Source organism: Panthera leo, chromosome D1 (genome assembly GCF_018350215.1).
Source record: "Panthera leo isolate Ple1 chromosome D1, P.leo_Ple1_pat1.1, whole genome shotgun sequence".
Taxonomy (NCBI): domain Eukaryota; kingdom Metazoa; phylum Chordata; class Mammalia; order Carnivora; family Felidae; genus Panthera; species Panthera leo.
The window spans coordinates 76,224,995-76,247,005 of NC_056688.1; the positions used below are offsets into that span (position 1 = coordinate 76,224,995).

The 22,011-nt window shown below is 43.5% G+C and overlaps 1 protein-coding gene across 3 annotated transcripts in view; it reads left to right on the forward strand.

The window, feature by feature from the left end:
- Positions 1–22,011, forward strand: part of NELL1 (neural EGFL like 1) — an 876,810-nt gene that overhangs the window by 64,657 nt on the left and 790,142 nt on the right. For all 3 annotated transcript variants that reach the window (XM_042906351.1, XM_042906353.1, XM_042906352.1), the window contains exon 3: positions 19,986–20,136. In XM_042906351.1, the coding sequence (XP_042762285.1) occupies positions 19,986–20,136 (151 nt within the window). The remainder of the gene's footprint in view (positions 1–19,985; positions 20,137–22,011) is intronic.

A 22,011-nucleotide genomic window follows, 5' to 3' on the forward strand; every position in this document is an offset into this window, starting at 1 on the left:
ATTACACCCAGCCCCACACTGACAGACACTATGCATATAGTGAATAAGAGCATAATTAAGGAGAGGGCTACATCAGTAGTTAAACGTAAATAGAAACGCTGACAGGCATTTTTGCGTTTATCATGCTCACATTATTACTCCGTGGTTGATCAAAATATTGTGTGGTTGCTTTTTCATTTTTATCTTTTTTTTTTTAAACTAGACTGTGGGGTCTGGATTGTTTGGTACCCCTGGTAGGAGGAGATTTAGGAGAATAGAGGCCAGAAAAGCCCATTTAAAAGTATACCTCTGCCCTGTAGATGATGTGGGACAGCAGCAAAGAGTTTAAGAAAGAAGCTGTTGGTTTACGTCATGAATTTGAAAAAGTTAGATGAAACACTTTTTAAAAAAGATGTATCAACTTCACTGGAAAAAAAAAAAAGCTAACTGTTGTTCCGTAGGCTTTGACACAGGGGTTAGTTGTTCGTCACTCACTCACTGATTTATCCAGAGACATCTAGCAGCCCATACCATCCTTACGCTCATGGCCTCCCATCTCTAGTGCAAATTATTTATGGATTGAGTGCAAGATATTTATTCACTCAGTTTATTTTCATCATACTGGGTTCTATCCACCTGTTCACACTGCTAGATTGTCAGCTCCTCAAGCAAGCGGGTGACACCCTCCCAGTGTCATGTATGTGGCTCACAGGGTGCCATCCAACCCCAGCACTCAGACGAGGAAGAAAGTGATGGAGACAAACATTTTACAACTGTCCATATAGATGACTGCATGTATTTGTCATGTAGATTCTGTGATAGAAGGATCATGATTATACTACCATTTAATGGGAGAGAAACAGAGTTTTGGAGGGATTCAATGGCCTGTCATTTAGACATTAAGTGTCAGGACTGACAATGTATTCCAAATCTTCCGATCCCACATTCCATTGCAGCACAGGGCGGTGTTTTCCAATCTTTTCCATATATTGGCACAGAAGGAAAGCGGCTGTATTTGTACATTACACTGGGGAAAAAAGATACTTTTTTTTTTTTTCTTGTGCCTAAAGTGCTCTGTCTGGCCACACCAAGGGCTGAGAGGATCCACGTCTTAGTGATTCCTGTTACCAGGTCTCCAGCATCTGCTCAGAGGCTCCTGGGTGAGCCAGGAAGGGCCTGGGAAGGCAGGGGATGGAGGGGGTTTGTGTGTGGCCTAGGTGTATCTAGATTGTGGGGTATGAGCGCAAGCCAGAGATGTGCTAGGGAGGGGCCACAACGCCAGAAGCTTGGAGGGTCAGCCAGGTGACTGCTGAGCAAGGGAACGCAGCCAACTGGAGACATGGTGTGATGCACTGCATTTCCTCAAGGTCAGCATTCACCGTGCTGTTGCCTGTGGGAATGTGGGCCCCATGTTGCCAGGTCATCTGATTGCTTACTGGAGATCTGAAATCTCCCAATTTGTATACTGTATCCTAGGATTCTAACACACATACTGTTTTTCACGTTTTCATAATTATGTCATATGTGGTCTTACAATCAGTAGTATCTTAAAGTTATAATTGACAGCTTTTTGTTTTCTTTTTCAGGGGGTGTAAAATAATGGTGTATCTTATAAACTGTGGCACCTTGGGCTTGATGAAATATGCTGTGTTGGTTGGGAGAGTGATATGTCATACTGGGGGCTAAGCCAACATGGTGATGCTCCATCTGGCCTGAGGCTGGTCAGTTTGCCACTTTTGACCTGGAGCCAGGACACCAAGCAGGACCCAGTTCTCAGCCATGGCTGCCTGTCACAATCATTTGCAAGACTAAAACAAACCCTGATGATTGAGGTAAAGCCAATAAACTGGCTTTACCTCAGACTATTTTCCCGAATTTCTGGGGATGAGGCACCTTAAAGGAGAAGGTCCCCATCTACCAAGAAACTTATGAGCTGCAGGCATTGCTGCAAAAAGAGAGACACAGCAGGATTGGTATTCGAAGCTCAGCCTGGCTTTTTCCAGCAATTCGCTTTAGCTGTGTATTTCATGTATCTTCTAGCCACAGTATCCTTTTTGCTATTTCACTTAAAGGGAAGATCTCACCATAATTGGGAACTTGTCTAACCCACTAGCATGTGCTTCAGCATGTGTGTTGAGAACAGGGTAGGATTGAGAGAGAAGTTGCTTGACTCCTGCTTTGAATTGCTTTGTTTTCAACACGTGACTTTGGAATCCTTTCCATCTCAGTTTTTGAGAGACTGGCTGTAGGAAGATCATTTTTTTGTTGTTGTTGTTGAGACTTTATCTTTGAAGGGGCCTCAACAGCTTGTTTATGTAGCGATTAATTGGCAAGCATTAACTGAGACCTGGGTGTGCTATGTGCCAGCCACTTTGCTGGGTCTTGATTGTACAAGAAGAATTTGATGGACACCTGCCCTTGTGGGGCCCTTGGTCTAGGTGCAGGGAGGAGACAGCCAGCAGTGTATTGTGTTCATTCATTCATTCATTCATTCATTCGACAAATATTTATTTTACCCCTATGATAAGCACTATTCTGGGTGTCAGAGATGTAGCAGAGAAAAGGCAAAGTCTTTGTTTTCATGAAACTTATGTTCAGCAGAGGTGGGTGATCATTATATAAGTTAGTAATTTTAGATGTACTATGTACTATGAAGGAAATAAAGTAGCAATATTGTGGAAAGAGCTGGAGAAGACTGACTTTGGGAAGGATTAGGAGGGCTTTCTTGCAGAGGTGATATTTGAGCGATGCCTGAATGATAATAAGTCACCCATGCAAAGCTGGTATTGCTAATGATCTCTTATGCTGTTGATGAACACTCTTCATGTGCTAGGCACTGTTCTGAATTCTGTATATTCATTAGTTCATTTAATCCTTATAATACTCCTCAAAGGCAGATGGATGTTATGAGCCCCATTTTACAGAAAGGAAAACAGAGGCACAGGGAGGTGAAATCACTTGGCCAAGGTTATAGGTCCAGTAAGTGGCAAAGCTGAGAATTGAATCTAAGCATTTTTTTTTAGCTTATTTATTTATTTAGAAAGAGAGTGGTGGGGAAGGGGCAGAGAGAGAAGAAGACAGAGAATCCCAAACAGGCTCTATGCTGACCTGCGCAGAGACTGATGTGGGGCTCAAACTTATGAACTGTGGGGTCATGAGTTGGACGCTTAACGTACTGAGCCACCCAGGTGACCCATGAATCTAAGCTGTTCTGCTCCAGAGGCCACATTCTTCGAACAAGTGTTACAGAAGCCTTTAGGTTCGAACAAGTTTAAGGGGCTCAAGGATGGCCACTGTGGGTGGGGGTACCAGAAGAGGTCAGGGAGCATACCCAAGGCCAAAGCAAAAACTTCTTTACTTCAGCCTCAGCTGTAGCCCCAAATCATGTAGGGTCTTTCAGACCAATGGTGAGGTGTTAGGGTTTTGATTAAATTGCAATGGGCAGAGTGGTAGTTTGAATAATACTCCCCCTCCCCCAAGAGATCCATGTCCTAATTTCCAGAACCTGTGAATATGTTACCTTACATCACAAAAACAACTTTGCATGTGATTAAATTAAAGATCTTCAGGTGGGGACATGACTGTCAATTACCCAGGTGGGCCCAATGTGATCAGAAGCGTCCTTATTCAGGAGGGAGATAGGGTGCCGAGGAGTCCATCTGAGTAGGAGGAGTGGAGGGGGCAGGAAATGGGCTTTGAGGGACCCTGACAAGTAACTAGAGAGCAGGCAGTGGAGGGCAGGAAGAAGCCTCCATGCGGCCTGAGAAGTTGAAGGAAAACCAGAATGCCTCAAAAAGGAGGGAAGTGACAACTGTGTGGGAGGTTGTGGGGAGGTCCGTTGGGCTGAGGATTGAGAACGGGCCGTTGGATTTGGCAAGATGCAGAATGCAAAATGTGACCAAATAAGTGGTACTGGTCAATGCAGCCAAAAATACTGGCTGGAGGTCTCCCTCCAACTGCATGTGTCTTACCGTAGTACAGAGCCCACTGCAGAGAACATGTTCCACCATATGTGCTTGAATTTTGGAGTAGAAAGGGAAATTCCCCCTCACCTGGGGCTACAGAGCCTCGTGGCGGTTCAGGTATTGTTCTGGGCCTAGAGACAGGAGCAATGTTTGGATCGGCGTGGAGAAGAAGGTGGTTGGTTCGAGCTCCAGGTGGGAGAAGTTGAGAGGGCTTGCACGGGGGAGGAACTCACCGCCATCTTGGAAGGGGTAGTTCCAGGAGCCAAAAAGAGTATCTGCTGGCCAAGTCCGACCGTACCTGAATAGAAAAGACTCCTCGGGAACTGGGTAAGGCATGCTTTGAGATGAAGTATCACAAAGACTCTATTTAAACCCCGAAGGGGTAATTTAACGAAAGCTGATCACTCAGGTATGTTACCCTAAGACACGCAAGAGCCAAATTATTTGCAGCAGTGGTAAAAGACCAGTTTTTCCCCAAATCAGTGTTTCATTTCTTCAAAAAAGTTTCCGTAAATGGGGATTGTAATTTTATTTTATTTATTTGTAAAGAAAATATTGCTAGCTTTATTCATATGGGCACTGGAGTTTGTATTTATACTTAGAGTTCTTTAATTTTGAGATTTCTTTTATACACAGATTTTAAGAGATAAAGTGTAAGAGGCTGATAAAGTAACTTAGAAAACCTGTGCAATTTACACAGGATTGGTATTTTATCTTTGGATAAAATAATCCCACTGCCTGAGGAACAGGAGTTTGTTTTTTTCAATATAATTTATTGTTAATTTGGCTAGACACAGTGTGTACAGTGTGCTCTTGGTTTTGGGGGTAGATTCCTGTGATTCATCGCTTACATACAACACCCAGTGCCCTCCTCGATGCCCATCACCCATTTTCCCCTCGCCCCCACGCCCCATTAACCCTCAGTTCTCTGTATTTAAGAGTCTCTTACGGTTTGCCTCCCTCCCTCTCTGTTTGTAACTATCTTTTTTTCCCCTTGCCTTCCCCCAGGTCTTCTGTTAAGTTTCTCAAGTTCCACATATGAGTGAAAACATGATCCCTGTTTTTCTCTGACTGACTTATTTCACTTAGCATAATACCCTCCAGTACCATCCACATTGCTGTAAATGGCAGGATTTCATTCTTTGTCATTGCCAAGTAGTAGTCCATTGTATATATAAACCACATCTTCTTTATCCTTTTCATCAGTTGATGGACATTTAGGCTCTTTCCATAATTTGGCTATTGTTGAAAGTGCTGCTATAAACATTGGGGTACATGTGCCCCTAAGCATCAGCACTCCTGTATCCCTTGGGTAGATCCCTAGCAGGGCTATTGCTGGGTTGTAGGGTAGTTGTATTTTTAATTTTTTGAGGAACCTCCACAGTGTTTTCCAGATCAGCTGCACCAGTTTGCATTCCCACCAACAGTGCAAGAGGGTTCCCGTTTCTCCACATCCTCTCCAGCATCTGTAGCTTCCTTAGTTGTTAATTTAAGCCACTCTGACTGGTGTGAGGTGGTATCTCAGTGTGGTTTTGATATGTATTTCCCTAATGATGAGTGGTGTTGAGCATCTTTTCATGTGTCTGTTGGCCATCTGGATGTCGTCTTTGGAAAAGTGTCTATTCATGTCTTCTGTCCATTTCTTCACTGGATTGTTTTTCGGATGTGGAGTTTGGTGGGTTCTTTATAGGTTTTGGATACTAGCCCTTTATCTGATATGTCATTTGCAAATATCTTTTCCCATTCTGTCGGTTGCCTTCTAGTTTTGTTGATTGTTTCCTTTGCAGTGCAGAAGCTTTTTATCTTGATGAGGTCCCAGTAGTTCATTTTTGCTTTTAATTCTCTTGCCTTTGGAGATGTGTTGAGCAAGAAATTGCTTCAGCTGAGGTCAAAGAGGTTGTTGCCTGTTTTCTCCTCTACTGTTTTGATGATTTCCTGTTTCACATTTAGGTTTTTCATCCATTTTGAGTTTGTTTATTTTTGTGTATGGTTTAAGAAAGTGGTCTAGTTTCATTTTTCTGCATGTTGCTGTCCAGTTCTCCCACCACCATTTGCTAAAGAGACTTTTTCCCAATGAATACTCTTTCCTGCTTTGTCAAAGATTAGTGGGCCATACATTTGTGGGTCCAATTCTGGGTTCTCTATTCTATTCCATTGGTCTATGTGTCTGTTTTTGGGCCAATAGCATACTGTCTTGATGATTACAGCTTTGTAGTAGAGGCTGAAGTCTGGGATTGTGATGCCTCCCGCTTTGGTTTTCTTTTTCAACATTACTTTGGCTATTCAGGGTCTTTTGTGGTTCCATACAAATTTTAGGATTGTCCTAGCTTTGAGAAGAATGCTGGTGCAATTTTGATTGGGATTGCACTGAATGTGTAGATTGCTTTGTGTAGTATCGACATTTTGACACTATTTATTCTTCCAATCCATGAGCATGGAATGTTTTTCCATTTCTTTGTGTCTTCTTCAATTTCCTTCATAGGTTTTCTATAGACTTCAGCATATAGATCTTTTACATCTTTGGTTAGGTTTATTCCTAGGTATTTTATGGTTCTTGGTGCAATTGTAAATGGAATCGATTTTTTTGATTGCTCTTTCTCTTGCTTCATTATTGGTGTATAGAAATGCAACCAATTTCTGTACATCAATTTTGTATCCTGCTACTTTGCTGAATTCATGTATCAGTTCTGGTAGCTTTTTGGTGGAGTCCTTTGGGTTTTCCATGGAGTGTGTCATGTCATCTGCGAAAAGTGAAAGTTTGACTGCTGCCAATTTGGATGCCTTTTATTTCATTTTGTTGTCTGATTGCTGAGGCTAGGACTTCCAACACTATGTAAACCAACAGCGAGTGGTGAGAGTGGAATTTTTGCTCTTAGTTGTAGAGCTTGTTCGGCAAGGTGGTAGTGGAAAATTGGAGAAGGATCTGAGAACCAGATAGCAATTTGAGTTCAGGAACAAGCTGGTTTCCAGTGATTCCTTTTAGGGGTGACATTAATACTTAATATGATTGGAACAAAATCTCTAAAGAGGAGGTCAGTTTTCAAAGAAACACAGCAAGAAACGGCACCCAAAGCCTCCTTTCTGGACAGATGCACCCATTTCTTGGAGCTCCTGTTCAAAGCCTGGAGTTTGAAGTGTCCATAAAGGTTTAGTATACCTGCTTAGCACAGGGTTGAAAGGCCAATAATTGCATGGTTTCCCCAGGAACCTGAAAGCATGGACACCCTGTGGCCAATGCAGATAGAAAAATCCCAAGGGAAACCTCCCCAGCAGTGACTCTGGAACAAATTAGTTAAGTAGGCATGTAATTAGATTAATGCACGTGGTCTAAGAGCTGATGGTTTACTTTTTGGGATGGTGGAAATAAAGGAGCTGAAGAAAAAAAAAATGCATTATATTGAGTTCCAAATTAGCACTCCTATCAGAAATCTTCAGGGCACTTGCAATAATGGAGCAAAGAACCTCCTCCAGCAGCCCTGACAGGTGGCCTGTTTGTGTTGCCTAGCAGGTGAGGGTACCTTAATCATCACTTAGTTCCTGCTGGCTTACTTGGGACCACAGCTGCTTTATGATTTCTCCCTGTTGTAGAATGTTGTGGAAAAGATTTTTTCCTCCTTCCCGTAGCCTAGTGAGATACTCTTGTATTACTTTCTTGGCATACATAGTGACCAGGCCTGCTGTAATGTAATCGGCCAATTATTTCTGGAAGGACCCCCTGCAGCTGCCCTCTCTTTCTCCTTCAGCTCTTTTGGAGAAAATGAAATTGCATGTTTGAAGCTTGCCAGGCAAGCCCCCTTGCTCTCCCCAGGTGCAGACTTGTGCAATGGGAGGGGGGGTATCCTTCCTATTAAGTCCTGCCCCTCACCTCTAACCACTGGGACCCCAATAAAATCGATTCTACTTCTCTGCCTCTCTGCCTCTACCTCTCATTCTCTAGTTGGCATTCATTCCCTCACTCCGTCTGAGGTAATGCTGCCCCGTTGGTCCCCGAGTGCTGAATTTGTGCAGTTTCTGGGGTGAGATAGTGCCCAGGCCACCAAAGTCATTTCTCATTGAGCCTCTGACAGTTTGCTAATTAATATGATTGTGGTCCTTGCAGCCTGTGTTGAAGTTGGACCAATTTCCCAGGGGTGGGAAGTCCGACATTAATCCACTAAAGCAACTAAATTACTTGTGTGCGAGAGGAGACCGTTTCATCAGAAGTATTTTCCTGTGGTTTGACATCTCGCTTTGCAGGCTGCATACTTCTAGAGCTCTTTCTAGTCTGGTGACGGGGAGCCCAGATTCCTGATTGAAAAGTTCTGTGAAGATACCCCAAGGTGAACAGAAGCTTATATTGTTTGCGTATCACCACGAGGGGAGCCAGCTCTAGTTTGAAGCTGGGGAAAGAAGTAGCCAGTGCTGTTTTGTATCAGGCTGAACACAAGCTCATCCAGAGGAGTGTTGCTTTTTGCCTCTTGTTGCCACAACTGTCTTTTTGCCCACAGAGCCACGGGAGCTTACCTTTAAAACATTAGCTGTTCACCCTAGTAATTGCTCTATCCTCTAATTTAATGAAAACCCATTAAACCGAAACAATAATTAAAATGAGACATCATCTCTGTAGGAGGTTTGCATATTAAAATCACTGTGCATTTCAATGCAGGCAGATTTTATTCTTGAAAAACAGCATTTGAAGTAACATATAAAAATGATTTATAATGAATAATCATAGACTAGAGAGCTTGGCAGTTAAACATGATGCCCTACTGTTTACTAGTGAATTGGAGTAGATTTGGCAAGGTCAAGGCAAGTATAGCATTAAAAAAGTCTTTTATGGCTGAGAATTAGGACCATGCACAAAAGGGAACTAATTATAATTGGGTCAGCTAACTGCTCTAAACTTTTTTTTTTAAAGCATAATTTATTGTCAAATTGGCTTACACACAACACCCAGTGCTCATCCCAACAAGTGCCCTCCTCAATGCCCATCACCCATTTTCCCCTCTCCAAACTTCTTAAGCTGGCTAGAGATGGCATTCAATATACGGAGGAGCTTAGGGTCTTGGAGGAAGAATTCTCTTGTCTTTATTCTCTTTTGTGATTAGGGAAGCCATGCAAAAAATAGCTGCAAAAATGGACTCAGGGCACATCTTTGGCTGTTGATAAAGGTGGGGTCTCTTGGACAAGTCCCTTTTTTTGGGAGTCTGTTGACTCATCTTTGAAGTGAGGCTGTTAATGTCCACTTGGTGGGTTATTAGGACTCTGGGATGTGATCATGTGTGTGAACACACTGGCCAATGTTAAAGCTCAGACTACAGTGTGTAGCTTTCTGGGCCGCCTTTGTAAATCTCAGAAATGTCCTAAAGAGAGGCATGGAGAGGGAAGTACTTACAAAGCACATGCTAGGTACTGGGCATGTCTGTGTATTTTTCCTGAACCGTGCAAGGTGGGTGGTATTACCACTGGGTCTTAGATGAGGCAACTCCAGGATGAAAGAAGGAAGGAAGTGGGGTTAATCCAGCTCTGGCAGAGGCTACGCTGTGGAGCTGGCATTCAAACATCAGCAGGGCAGAGACCCGTAGATGGCACAGAGATTCAGGGATGCATTGCAGTTGGCCCTCGACTGGAGTTTGAATTCCAGCCATTCTATTTAGCAGGAAGCTTCTTAACTCTTTGTGCCTCATAAAATGGAAGTAGTAGTATTGACATCACTAGGCTGCTGTGAGGACTAAATCAGGTAGTTTCAAGTATTCAGGTTGACATCTAGCACACCATTAAAAACTCAAAAATGTTCTGGATGTTGGCTGGCTAGACCTAGATTGAAGGAGCTGGGAGCGCCATAGACTATGACCAGTTTTTAATTTAAGAAAAGAGAGAATGGCTATTAACTGCCTCCAACTGTGGCTGGCAACCCTTGCTCACCTGCCTGTTGCCCTCCTAACGGGCCACAGCCATGACAGCTGCAGCAAGAAGTGTCTCATGGTGTGGCAGTTGCTGGTACAGGTTCTACTCCAACCCTCCAGGACCCAAGGCCTGCCTCAGCTGTGTTCCACATAAACTAAAAATTGTCATGTGTGTCCTATGTGACATGTACTATTTCAAGAGCTTAATGTGTACTGGTTGAATCTTCACACTTTCCCCATGGGGTAGATGCAATTTTATTCCCATTTTACAGATGAAGAACCTTGAGGCACAGGTTAATTTGGCCAAGGTCCTCTCTGCTAAGTGGCAAAGCTGGCATCTGAACCAAATAGTCGGGCTCCAGAGCCTGAACCCTTAACGACTATCCTGTACTGCCCCTTAATGGGAAGGTCAAGTCTTTGAGGAGGAGCATCAGCCTTGTGATGCTTCTTGAGCATGCCCACTTATGGCTCTGAACTAAACCATTCCCCTTCATGTACGTTTGTGTCTTTAATCCTGGACTCTTCACCCCTTGTGACTGGAAGAGGTCTTAGTTATATGTTCATAGTACTTGGTTTAGAGGAGTGCTCAAAGTTTTAAAGGTAGTAGATGAGCTAATGAAAAAGTGAATGAATGGATAGATCATAGGGGGCAGGGACAAAGACTACCCACGTGGCTTTTATAAGAACCGGGAGAGCATCCTGGGATGCTCTGGGAACAATGTTTTTGCCTGCACCTGATGACCTTTTGTGCATGTGACTTCAGGCACTATGGTGGGCATGCCCTTGGGTTTATCAGACTCTTGATACTGTGGCTTAAAATGATACCTGAAGAGGTTGTGCTCTCAACTACTGCCAAAATCTACCTCATCTTGAGCTGTCATGGGCAGCATCTCCCTGCTGAAGTGCCCCAGCTGGATATACTGGGAGCTGACAGGTCTCTATTAAGGAGGGATGTGGTATTCCATAGGAAGCCAGACCCGGTTAAGATTGACTGGAGAGAGTCTGATGTGCTCACTGACTTAAAGGACACAATTATGTGATTAAAAGCAAGGTGATTGGTGCTTATTTTCTGTTGTAGGATGCTCTTATTTCTCCTCTGTTTCCATGATGTGCTTGACCATTTTAGCATACCTTTTTAATGATAATTTTCTGATTTGAAAAATTGAGATATGTGGAAAGGAGAAATTTCATGTTAGCTCCTGATTGTTGACCTCCTGATGGATGGCCATTCCTGTCTTTCTGCCATGTGTTACTCCGACCTTAATGTGTACTTGATATGCTATATGTTTGTACACGTTTGACATTATCACTTAGGTATTTCCTATGTTCTAATACTTTGGATATCCTTGTTCTCTACATAATTTTCCATCGGATGAATGTAGTCTAAACTACTCCTTACTGCTAGATAGCTTTGGCATACAATGCGGTCTTATTTCCCTTCCAGGGAAATTGAGATGTAATTGATAACCTACCAGTTTCAGGTGTACCACATAATGATTTAATATCTGTATATATTGCAAAATAATTAGATAATAAGTTAACCATCACCACAGTGAAAATTTTTTTTCTTTTTCTTTTTCAATTTATTTTTTGGAGAAAGTGCAAGTAAGGGAGTGACAGAGAGAGGGAGAGAGCGAGAATCCCTCTGCACTGTCAGTGCAGAGCCTGATGCAGGGCTTGAATTCATGAACTGTGGGATCATGACCTGAGCCCAAACCAAGAGTTGGACGCTGAACTTACTGAGCCACCCAAATGCCCCTACAATTTTTTTCTTTTGATGAGAACCTTTAATATCTATCCTTAGCTACTTTGAAATATACACTACAGTATTGTAGTCACCATGCTGTATGTTTCATCCCCATGACTTATATGTCCAATAAATGAAGTCCAAACCTTTTATAATATAGTCTCAATCATATTGACATCTTTTCTTCAGTCTTTTGTTTTCCTGACCTGGGATTCAGATAAATCTGGCATTAATGCTTTCTCTCTCTATATTCTGAGGTGTCCCACTGAGACGGAGGGTGGAGGGAGGTAGACCAGGGAGGAGGCTTGATCACTGGTAGGTTGCAGTGCCTGTGTGGGGAGGAAGCCTAAAGAGAAGGAGTGATCTTAGTATGCTAATTTCTTGTGACAAGTGGATTCCTTGATTGTTCTTACTGGTATTTTTAAATGTTGGGGCGCCTGGGTGGCTCAGTCGGTTAAGTGTCCGACTTCAGCTCAGGTCACGATCTCACCGTCCATGAGTTCGAGCCCCGCGTCGGGCTCTGGGCTGATGGCTCAGAGCCTGGAGCCTGCTTCCGATTCTGTGTCTCCCTCTCTCTCTGCCCCTCCCCCGTTCATGCTCTGTCTCTCTCTGTCTCAAAAATAAAAAAATAAACGTTAAAAAAAAATTAAATGTTTATAAGAAGAGCTTTAGCTGCCTTACCATGCCTATCTAATAAGTAAAATTATGGAGGCACCAGAATCTCTTTCAATGGAGCCACACAGTAATTATGAAAAACATGTCACAGGATTCCTTAGGGTGAGTCCCCCAATAGAGTTGGGGATGCTCAGCTAGCTTTATTATTCTTTAGGCAGCTCGTTTTTTCATGTGCTCTTTCTCAACAGGTTGGGGTTACAGTTGAGTGTCTTTGGTGAGCCTCCTTTGTTACACTGTGTTCCCGACTTGAGATTCAAGATAGATTATTAAGGCAACAAACATTTGAAGCTCTACCATGTGCCGGGCACTGTACAGAGTGTGGGGTATTTATTGATAAACCATTCCTCATGGGGTTTATAGTCTGGTAGGCATGAAGGCTGTTAATGAAATGATGATACACCATAAATGATTACACACACAAAACCTTGATGGCTCTGATAAATATGAGGAACACCTAATATAGGAACCTGAGCTGGCTTGAGGTGGTCAGAGAAAGCTGGCCTGAAGGACTAGCAATTAAGCTGGTAAACAAAAGAAGAGAGAATGGAGAAGGAGAATGAGAATGTGCTAAGTGTGGAGGAGCATGGCCCTGGGAAGAAGAGAAAGTAAGCTTGTGTGGCTGGAGTGGAAGAGTGAGGAGGGGTCGGGGTAGGGAAAGAGGAGGAAGAAAAAGTAGGTAAGGGTGTCAGGCGAATGCCATGGTGTTTCTTGGAGGACTCTGCTGGGGCAAGACTCCATTTTTCTCCCCATTGACTTGCTTTGTAAAGCTTTCAAACTTGTTTGCCTCAATTTCTTCACCTATAAAAATGGGTGGGGGGATATTGATACTTAGTTCAGGGATTGTGCAAATAGATTGCTCATAAATATTTCCCAAGTGACTACAAAGTGTCAGCCATCGGGTATATGATGATGCTTTGTCCCTTTTCTGCGAAAATCAAGCATAGAGATCATGCACCTTGGTGAATAGTAGATGTAGCAGAGTGATAAGTGTAGCTTGAGAAACCAGACTGCCGGGTTGGAATCTCCCCATGGCTTCCTAGCCCAGTGTCTTTTAGAAAATTAAATTCTGTAAGCTTTAGTTTCCTCGTGTGTAAAGGAGGAAACGTAACAATGGCTACTCCTAAGGCTACTGTAAGTGATATGTGCAAAGCAGTCAGCCCAGCACTTGGTACCACAATGAGCTGTACACATGTTTACTTATCATTCTGGCTTCTGGAGCTAATGGAGGTTTAATGGGATGTCATTGTGAATTTGCCAGTGGAGGTAGAAATCCCTTACACATTAACCGGGAGTCTCCTAGCGTCCCCACTACTTTCTGCTGGTGATTTCAGTTTCTTTAAAGCCGCTTGGGTGAGTCACCTCAGACTTTGTTAAAGAAGGGCTGCAGAACCTAACTGTGGAACATCTGTCCCCCGCCCCCAATCACACAAATTGTCCCATGGACAGTTGGCAGTTATGAATTGGCCAACTTTCTCTGTGCTCAGAAATGAAAAGTCATCTGCCATTTCGAGTTGGTAAGTGTTGCTTTACCTTTTTGGGGCCAATCTTACCGTGAGCTTACCTGGGACACAGGCTAGAAGGACTTGGTGCATCTCTGTCTGGATTCTGCCATATTGTGAGGTTCTCTGTATAAACATGTTGTCATTACTAAGATGTCACCTACATCTTCCATCCATCAAGGCTGAGGTGGGCTGCCTGGGTGTTTGTTCTGTCATGTTTCTGGCTGCTGCTGTTCTTGCTCCTCCCCCCCCACCCCCCCCACTAGCTGACCAGTGGAGAGTTTCCTCCGATATTAGGCTGAGTAGCTGCTGTGCTACTGGACTTTCAGTGAGAGAGATACTTGCAGAGAAAGAAAAATGCCAGGATAATGGAAAACACATGGGTGTTCACTTCTGCACAGCAATCCTGCAATGAGTACCCTCTTTCTCCTGCCTTGTAAATGCTTAGTGATCTTTTTGGACTCTGGCTCAAAGATCTATCTTCCACCATGCCCTTCCCAGCCTCTGCTGGTCCCCTCCTTCCGTTGTGCATTGCCCTGCTCTACCTGTTGTCCGCAGGTGACAACCTTGCTTCTGCGGCTATCCTCAAAGGCAGGAGCCGTATTTATACTGGCTCACAATCCTCACCCTGTCATCAAGCAAAAGGGAAATGAAGTTGCTTCTGTATCAGGCAGACAAGAGTGTGTGAATACCATAATTTCTTTGACCTCCTCCCTTCACCCAGTACTTCTTTTTTTAACTGATGCTTAATCATCACATTAACATTTTTAGCCTGTAAAAATGACTAGGTAGAGCCATTTCATCCTAGGAAAGAAAAAGCACTTAACCCTTGCTGCTGATGTAGCACTTCTTAACTAGATCGTGTAAAATTTCTGGATGTTTGGAATGACATTTTTTTTTTTTTTTAAGTGTAAAATGTTCACTGTAAGTGGTGGTTTGTATGGGAGATTACCCTGATGCAATGGTAGAGTCCAAGTATGCTCCCTAGAGGTCACAAAACCGCCTCACCAACCAAATTCAGATGCTTGAATCATGCAGCTTATTAAGTAAAGTCAAAATGTCCAGGAGGAAGCAGGGGAAAGAAATGGAGTAGGAGTATAGGGTACAGGCTGGGTGAAAGATGGGCCACCCCACCAGATTCCTGGGTCTAGCATTGTTCATGTATTCAGTCTTTGCCCCATCAGCTTCTTTGCTGATTCAGCGGTTACATGGACAGGAATAGAGGTTATATAAAGGGTGGTGGTGGTGGTGGGAGGTGAATTTCAGTAAGTGGGAGGTGCCAGATGCTAACGTGTATCCTGTCTTGGAGAGGGCAAGTACTTCTGGTCCCAGCTTTAGTTACCAGTTAATCTGGTGAGAGTGATGGGTTTAACATTTTTTCAGGCAGAGTACAAGTGGGGCCAGAATGGGAATGGGATGAGTGTCACAGATGGCTATCCGATTTAAGGTTGACATAGCTGTCATCCTGAAGGTGGTGTGATATGTACGTTATGACTTGGTTCTCCCACCCCATTCTATTTATAGGTAACATGCTTAGTCAATCCTTTTTATCTATGTTCAACACACCTATGTTTCATTCATTTGATCGACGATTAACACGTTTCACAGGTATCTAACTTGCTGTCTATATTTAACACTCCCTACGAGCTTTATTCATCCCACTTGTTTTTCTTGTTCTCTCTAGAAGAATTGAATATTCTTTTTTTTTTTTAAATTTTTTAACGTTTTATTCATTTTTGAGACAGAGAGAGACAGAGCATGAACGGGGGAGGGTCAGAGAGAGAGGGAGACACAGAATCTGAAACAGGCTCCGGGCTCTGAGCTGTCAGCACAGAGCCCAACGCGGGGCTCGAACTCACAGACCGTGAGATCATGACCTGAGCCGAAGTCAGACACTCAACCGACTGAGCCACCCAGGCGCCCCAGAATTGAATATTCTTAAATAATATAGCAAGCACATTATAGTGGTTGCATATGCCAGTACAATATTCAGTATAGATTCTCCTTAATTGGCTTTCATTGGTTGCTTTTTTAAACCTAGGGGGGAAAAACCCATTTGCTGTGAAGCAGGTGACCTATCACTGGTTCCAGTAATTGACAACTTTACATTTATGTTGATTTGGAAAATCAGCAGAGGAGAGAAATTGTAGAATCTAGTTGTTTCATGTGTAGAAAACACCTTCAGTACCCTCTTTTGCCAGGTGACTATTCATTTCCATGAATAGAAATGGAATGTTGAGGCCTGGGAAGAACTTGAACTCCCTGATCTCTAGTCATCTCAGTTTTCAGATAGGGAGTGTGAGACTCAGAGGGGTAAAGTGCCTTATCCAAGGTCACATAGCTAGTTATCTATAAAACTTGGTAGTCTTTAGTCTCTTGAAAACTGGTTTAGTGTTCTTATATGTTGTAATAAGTGAGATTACGTCCTGGTGTTCTTTTAGCAGCTGAATTATGGTAAACATTTACTTGAGAGAGCTTTTCTGAAAATGAGAATGCACATAAAGTCTCAATGTTTGAAAATAGATGATTTTTTTTACATTTCACTCTGATGAGTGCTAACGGGGTATCTCTGTTTCAGTGTGCCAGTCATTTACAAAAAGAAGTGAGAAGCTGGCAGAGGAAATGCTCAGTTCTGTAGGAGGGTTGGGTGAGCAGCAGTGTGGTTGAGTTGGATTAGACCGTTAGATGGGATGTCCTATAAATGGGAGGGGTCGAATTGGCACCGAAAGTGATTTTCTTTAATTTGATAGCCACTGACACTTGATAAGTGTCCATTTATCTTCTCCTTTTCCAAAGGGTATCTTATTGGTTTCTGACTGTAATATTTGTGGTTACTTGACATAATAATAGAAATGATAAAGATAAAATAGAAAATAAATCCAGTAAGTCTGTATTGGATGCCTGTTTCATGCCAGGCACTGAGAACTGTGGATACAACAACGAATGAATGACTGTGCCTGTCCTTGTGGAGCTTCTAGTCTAGAGGGGAAAGAAAATATGGTAAAAAGGATCATGAGTAATAGAAGGGAAAAATGGATCATAATAATTAAGTGGTGTGGAGAAAATAACCAGAGAGGTGTGTTCGATATCAAAGGAGAACCTGCTTTGGAGGGAGTGACCAGGAGGTTGAAATTGCAGTATGAGCTAAAGGAGCCAGGCATGGGAAGGGTGGGGGGAAGAGCTCTGTGGGGAAAAGGGAAGAGTAGCACAAAGACCCTGAGGCAGGAGTGGGCTTGGGTATGAAAGAAGAGTATGGAATTGGGTGGGGGAGTTTGGCAAGAGTCAATTGGTGTGTGACCTTGCAGGCCATGCTAAAAAGCCTGGATTTTTATCCTGGGAGGACTGGGAAGCCATGGAAGGGTTTTTAGCAAGAGCCTGAAAGGATGCTGATCTAAGCTCTAGGATGAGCCTTTGGGCTGCTGTGTAGAATGGAGAAGAGAAGGCAATACAAGCAGGGAGACCAGTTAGGAAGCTGTTGGAGGTGCCCCACTAAGAGAGGGTGGCAGCTTGGGTAAGAGTTTCAGAGCGGAATTGGGTGAAGGTGGACGGATTACAGACATGGGAGCCCTCACGATTTGCTCTTGAGTAGGATCTGAAGGGTGGAAGAAAGGGAAGACTCTGGGACAAGTTCTGGTCTTTGTGGCTTGAACTGAGAGGTCCCATTTGCTGAGACTGGGAACTCCAAGAGAAAATAGAGGGTTGGTGGTGGTGGCGAATAACAAGAGCTCTGTCATAGGTATATAAATTCTGAAATGCTTATTAGACCTTCATGTGGAGATATTAAGGATATTGAAGATGTATCTGTAGCTTAAGGGAGAGGTTGGGATGGCACATAGACACACTGCAGTGTCATTGGCCATTGGTGCTGGGATGATGTCTGAGAGAATGGAGTGACGGGTGAGGACACTTGCCACTAGGCCTGCTGGGGGAAAGTGTTATGAATATCATGCTGCTTGAACGTTGCTCACTTTGCACTGGACTCAAGCTTTAGAATCCTCTAATGAGCTCTCTGGGCCAACACTGCCAACCAGCTAATTCCTTATAGATGAATAAAGAAGGAAATAGCAAAAAGGGAAAAAGGAAGATGTAAGTTAATCTCAGATGTGTTTTTTTCTTCCTGCACTAAATTCTAGGTGGAATTTATTAGGATTTTTACCCAGCAGTAATAAAAACGTTAACAAACATTTGCTAATGATCTCTAGTTTACAAAGTGATGAGTTCATATGTTTTAATAGATCGCGAATATTATCTTTTCAAGTCTTCGGCTGGGATTTTGGAGAAGGTATAGAAGCATTCCCTAAGTGGCTCTTATCTCTACCCTTGACAAAAGTTGAAAGCTTGCCACTTGACAGCACAGTAGTGAAGGACTTTCTTTGGGTAGAAAAGCAAATGTCCAGGTAGGTTTTATCTTGGGTGCTATGCCTGGGTTAGGTGCCCCCACTCTGGAGGACCAACCATGCTTCTCACCTTGCAAAGCTGACTTCTACAGCTTGAAGATGGTGCTGTTCTTTGCTGCAAACTTCAAAGAGCAACTTGTAGAATTACACCAGGATGGAGAGACCCTGAGAAATGACCTAGTTCACCATCTCCCCCATTTTGTAGATGAGGAGACTGAGGCCCAAGGTCAGGTACTTGAGGATTTTTTTTCTGTTGGAAGCCACTCGTTTTATTTTATTTTATTTTTTAACATTATAATAGAGCTTGCGCTATAAAGAAGGAGGGGGCAGAGGCAGAGAGAGAGAATCTTAAAAGGGCTTCATGCTGAGCAAGCTCCCCCAATGTGGGGCTTCATCCCACAACTCTGGGATCGTGACCTGAGCTGAAATGAGGAGCCAGATGCCTAACTGACTGAGCCATCCAGGCACCCAGAAGCCCTGCTTTTAGGATGAGGGTCTTCAAGGTCCATATAGTCTGTGATGTAGCTTGGGCAACACAGCTTTTGAAGATCTTTCTTTTTCAGACTCTTGGAGAAGTAACCAAGGAGTTCCCCCAAAGAGGATGTGTTCAGGGCATGAGTAAAGGCCACCAAACATGCCTTTGGTATCCCTTTGTTGTCTCTGAATAGTTTGCTCTAATTCTGTTCTGTTGGTGGCCAGTTTCTGATTTGAGGAAGTATAGTGTAAAATAATGAGAGTGCCTAGTTTATCGTGATAAGGGAGAGTCTGAGTATGAAATGATGAATTGTCTTATCATGCAGAATTTGTAGAATTCCTGGCCAGGAGCAGTATTAGCTGGATTCCCATACCTCTAAGCCTGCTGAATTGACCTCAACTTTAATATTTCATGAGCAGGGTCAGCCACTCCATGTTTACAGAGAAATTCCAGGCACGCTTATGGATCATGAACATGCCTTGTATTCTTCAAGCAAAAATGGAGATGTCTGGCATTATTAACACTTGTAAATCTCTGCTGGGTACAAAACAAGGACAGGTTTCCCTCTACAAATTGTGGAGCAAAAGAAATGGAGTCCCCTGGGAAAAGTGAAATTGGAAGCTGCTGAGTGGCATTTCGATCCTAAACACAGGCTTCTGTGAATTTAGGATCCATTTATTTGTCTCTCACTTTTTTTTTTTTTAATTTTTAATATTTATTTGGAGAGAAAGAGCGAGCAAGGAAGAGTGAGTGAGTATGAGCGGGGGAGGGGCAGAGAGAGAGAGAGAGAGAGAGAGAGAGAGAGAGACAGAATCTGAAGCAGACTCCAGGCTCTGAACTGTCAGCACAAAGCCTGATGGGGGGCTCGAACCCATGGACTGTGAGATCATGACCTGAGCCGAAGTCAGACGCTTTATCTACTGAGCGGCCTACGCGCCCCTATCTCTCACCTTTGTTTCTGTTTTTGTTTTTGTTTTTGTTTTTAACAGCAACTTCATCTGTTTGTAGCAGGCCACATTGCCCAGTGTCCTGTCAAAATTTGTCAGAAAATCACTGGCTGACCAATTGTGAACTTGTCCAAGTGACAAGGGGGTACAGTGACAGAGGTGGCATTTCTGGGTTTTGCATTGAATGAATGCTGCTGTATGAAATGGTGGATGGTACCTGAAAACAAAGTATTGGTGAGTGGTGGGGTTGCGGTGGGGGCGGGGGAGGATGATAGATAGGATGTGGATCCTGTGGACATTTTTAACTGCATCTTTTCTCTTCTTCTCTTTTTCCCTCTTCTTCTTCTGTATTCCTTCCTTCTCCTCCTTGTTCTCTTGGTCCCTGTCTGTTTCTGTTTTTCCTTTCTGACTCCTAGAAACAGAAAGAGAGATCCATGCAGCCCCTCATGTGAGTGAGAAGTTAATCCAGCTGTTCCGGAATAAGAGCGAATTCACCTTTTTGGCCACTGTACAGCAAAAGCCATCGACTTCAGGAGTGATCCTCTCCATTCGAGAGCTAGAACACAGGTAAGCTGTACTTTTGCAAATGTATTTACAATTGATGGACTATACAACATGCCTTGGAATTTGGGCGTTGTATCCTTGAGAGCATGCCCCTAGCTGAGGCCTTGTTGCTGTTGAACACATTGGTAGATTTTCTTTGCACTAAGAACTTACCTTTGGCAAAGAGGTTTTCTTGTTAACTCTCCAAAGACCACTCATGAGTGTCTTTCTCGCCTATCTTCTGTCTTCTGGTAGTCTTTGCTCCTATGAAACCACATTCTATGTCCTCTTGAAGTCTTTAAGAAAGTCATATTTAAGAACCTTCAATGAGTATTATTGTGTGTTTACTCTATGCAGGAACTGTGCTGGACATAGGAATACTAAGGCAAATAATCCACAATTTCTATTCTAAGGATCACATAAGCTAGTAGGGAAGATGGACAGATGTCATGAAGTATTGTAGCAGTATGTGTTTAAGGAATAAAGGTATTAGGGTCAATTCTGAAGGGTCATAGTAAGCTAAGGAAGCCTTCAGAAAGGATTGTGGTTGTATAAATAAAGGTGTCTATTGGACAGGCTGAAGGAGAAGGAGTAAGAGATGGGAAGACAACATTCCAGAAATTGGTTGCTATGATTTTGGGAAGGAAAAAGGGGGTGGGGTCAGTGATTGGCACATTGTGTGTGTTGGGGAAGCTGAGGAGTGAGGGGTGGTACTATAGAGGTAGGTAGAAGCTAGATCATCTCAAAGCTTTGAGGCCATGTTGAAAATTTGGACTAAAGTCTCTATAGATAGTGGGAACCATATAAGGGTTTTAAGTTTGAGGAAAGAGGATTCTATTTTAGGAGTTTAAAGTAATGATAATCTAAGACAAGTATAGAAGCTTCCTGTGAGAGATAGGTGAGTTGTAGCCAAGGAGAGGGCAAAGACTGTCCATCAGCCTCCACTCTCTGAAGGCCTCCTCCATAGGTCTCTAAAGTGTGCCAATCCAGAAGCCCGCCCCCAGGCCAAAGCACCTGGGCAAACAAATGGGCCTCTTTTACAGAGAGACTTGGCAGCATATTTCCGTCTGCCCAGACCTCTTTCCCATTGTTTAAGTCCCCTGGGACCTGGGAATGCAAACTTCCTGTGGGTTTTAGAACCAGGTGATCAAGTAGTGTCCCCTGAGCAGCGGCCACAAAAAAACTCAGGCACCAGATGAGTGTAAAAGCTTCCTTCTGGGAGAGGGTGGTGCTCAGGAATGTGGCAGAGGGAGGTGTGAGGCGGCACTTTCTGGCTGGAGCACAGCAGAGGAGGAGCGTGAAGATGGCACCCCCTAGTCGTGGTCCTGGAGAGTATTCCCACAGGCTCCTGGATGTGTTAAATTAGATGCCAGCCCCTCAGGGCAATGCTTCAATATATGTGAATGAGCTGCTTTTCCTCAAAGTCTAGGCAGATCAGCTGCCTCTGAGCTGGGCCCCGACCTCATGAGTCTGAGTGCAGGAGCCCTTCAAGAGCAGTTTCTCAGATCATAACAGCTTTGGGGGCTTGTGGGTGTGGGGGCTTGTCTCAGAAGTACAGGTCTCAAAAGCCAGGCTTCCCAATGTGGAGTTCAAACCCTTAGCCCCTACGGTAGAAGCTCTGGGTTTTGAGTTCCCTCCTGATTGTGGGTCTCCATGCCAAGGGTAGGGTTTATAGTGAGGTTGTGTCCCAGCCTCTCCTACCTGCTTCCATTTGGATGCTTTTTTCCTTATTTGCTCACTGAGCTCGGATGGACTTCGTTTTTTTCCAGAAGAAATTGTTGCATAAGTAGCTGTAGACTCCGCATGTCTGTGGGAAGAATTGAATTCAGGATCTTCCTGTGGCACCATCTTGAATTTGAGCCTCCTGGCCAATTTTAGTTTTTAATACTAACTTTAGTA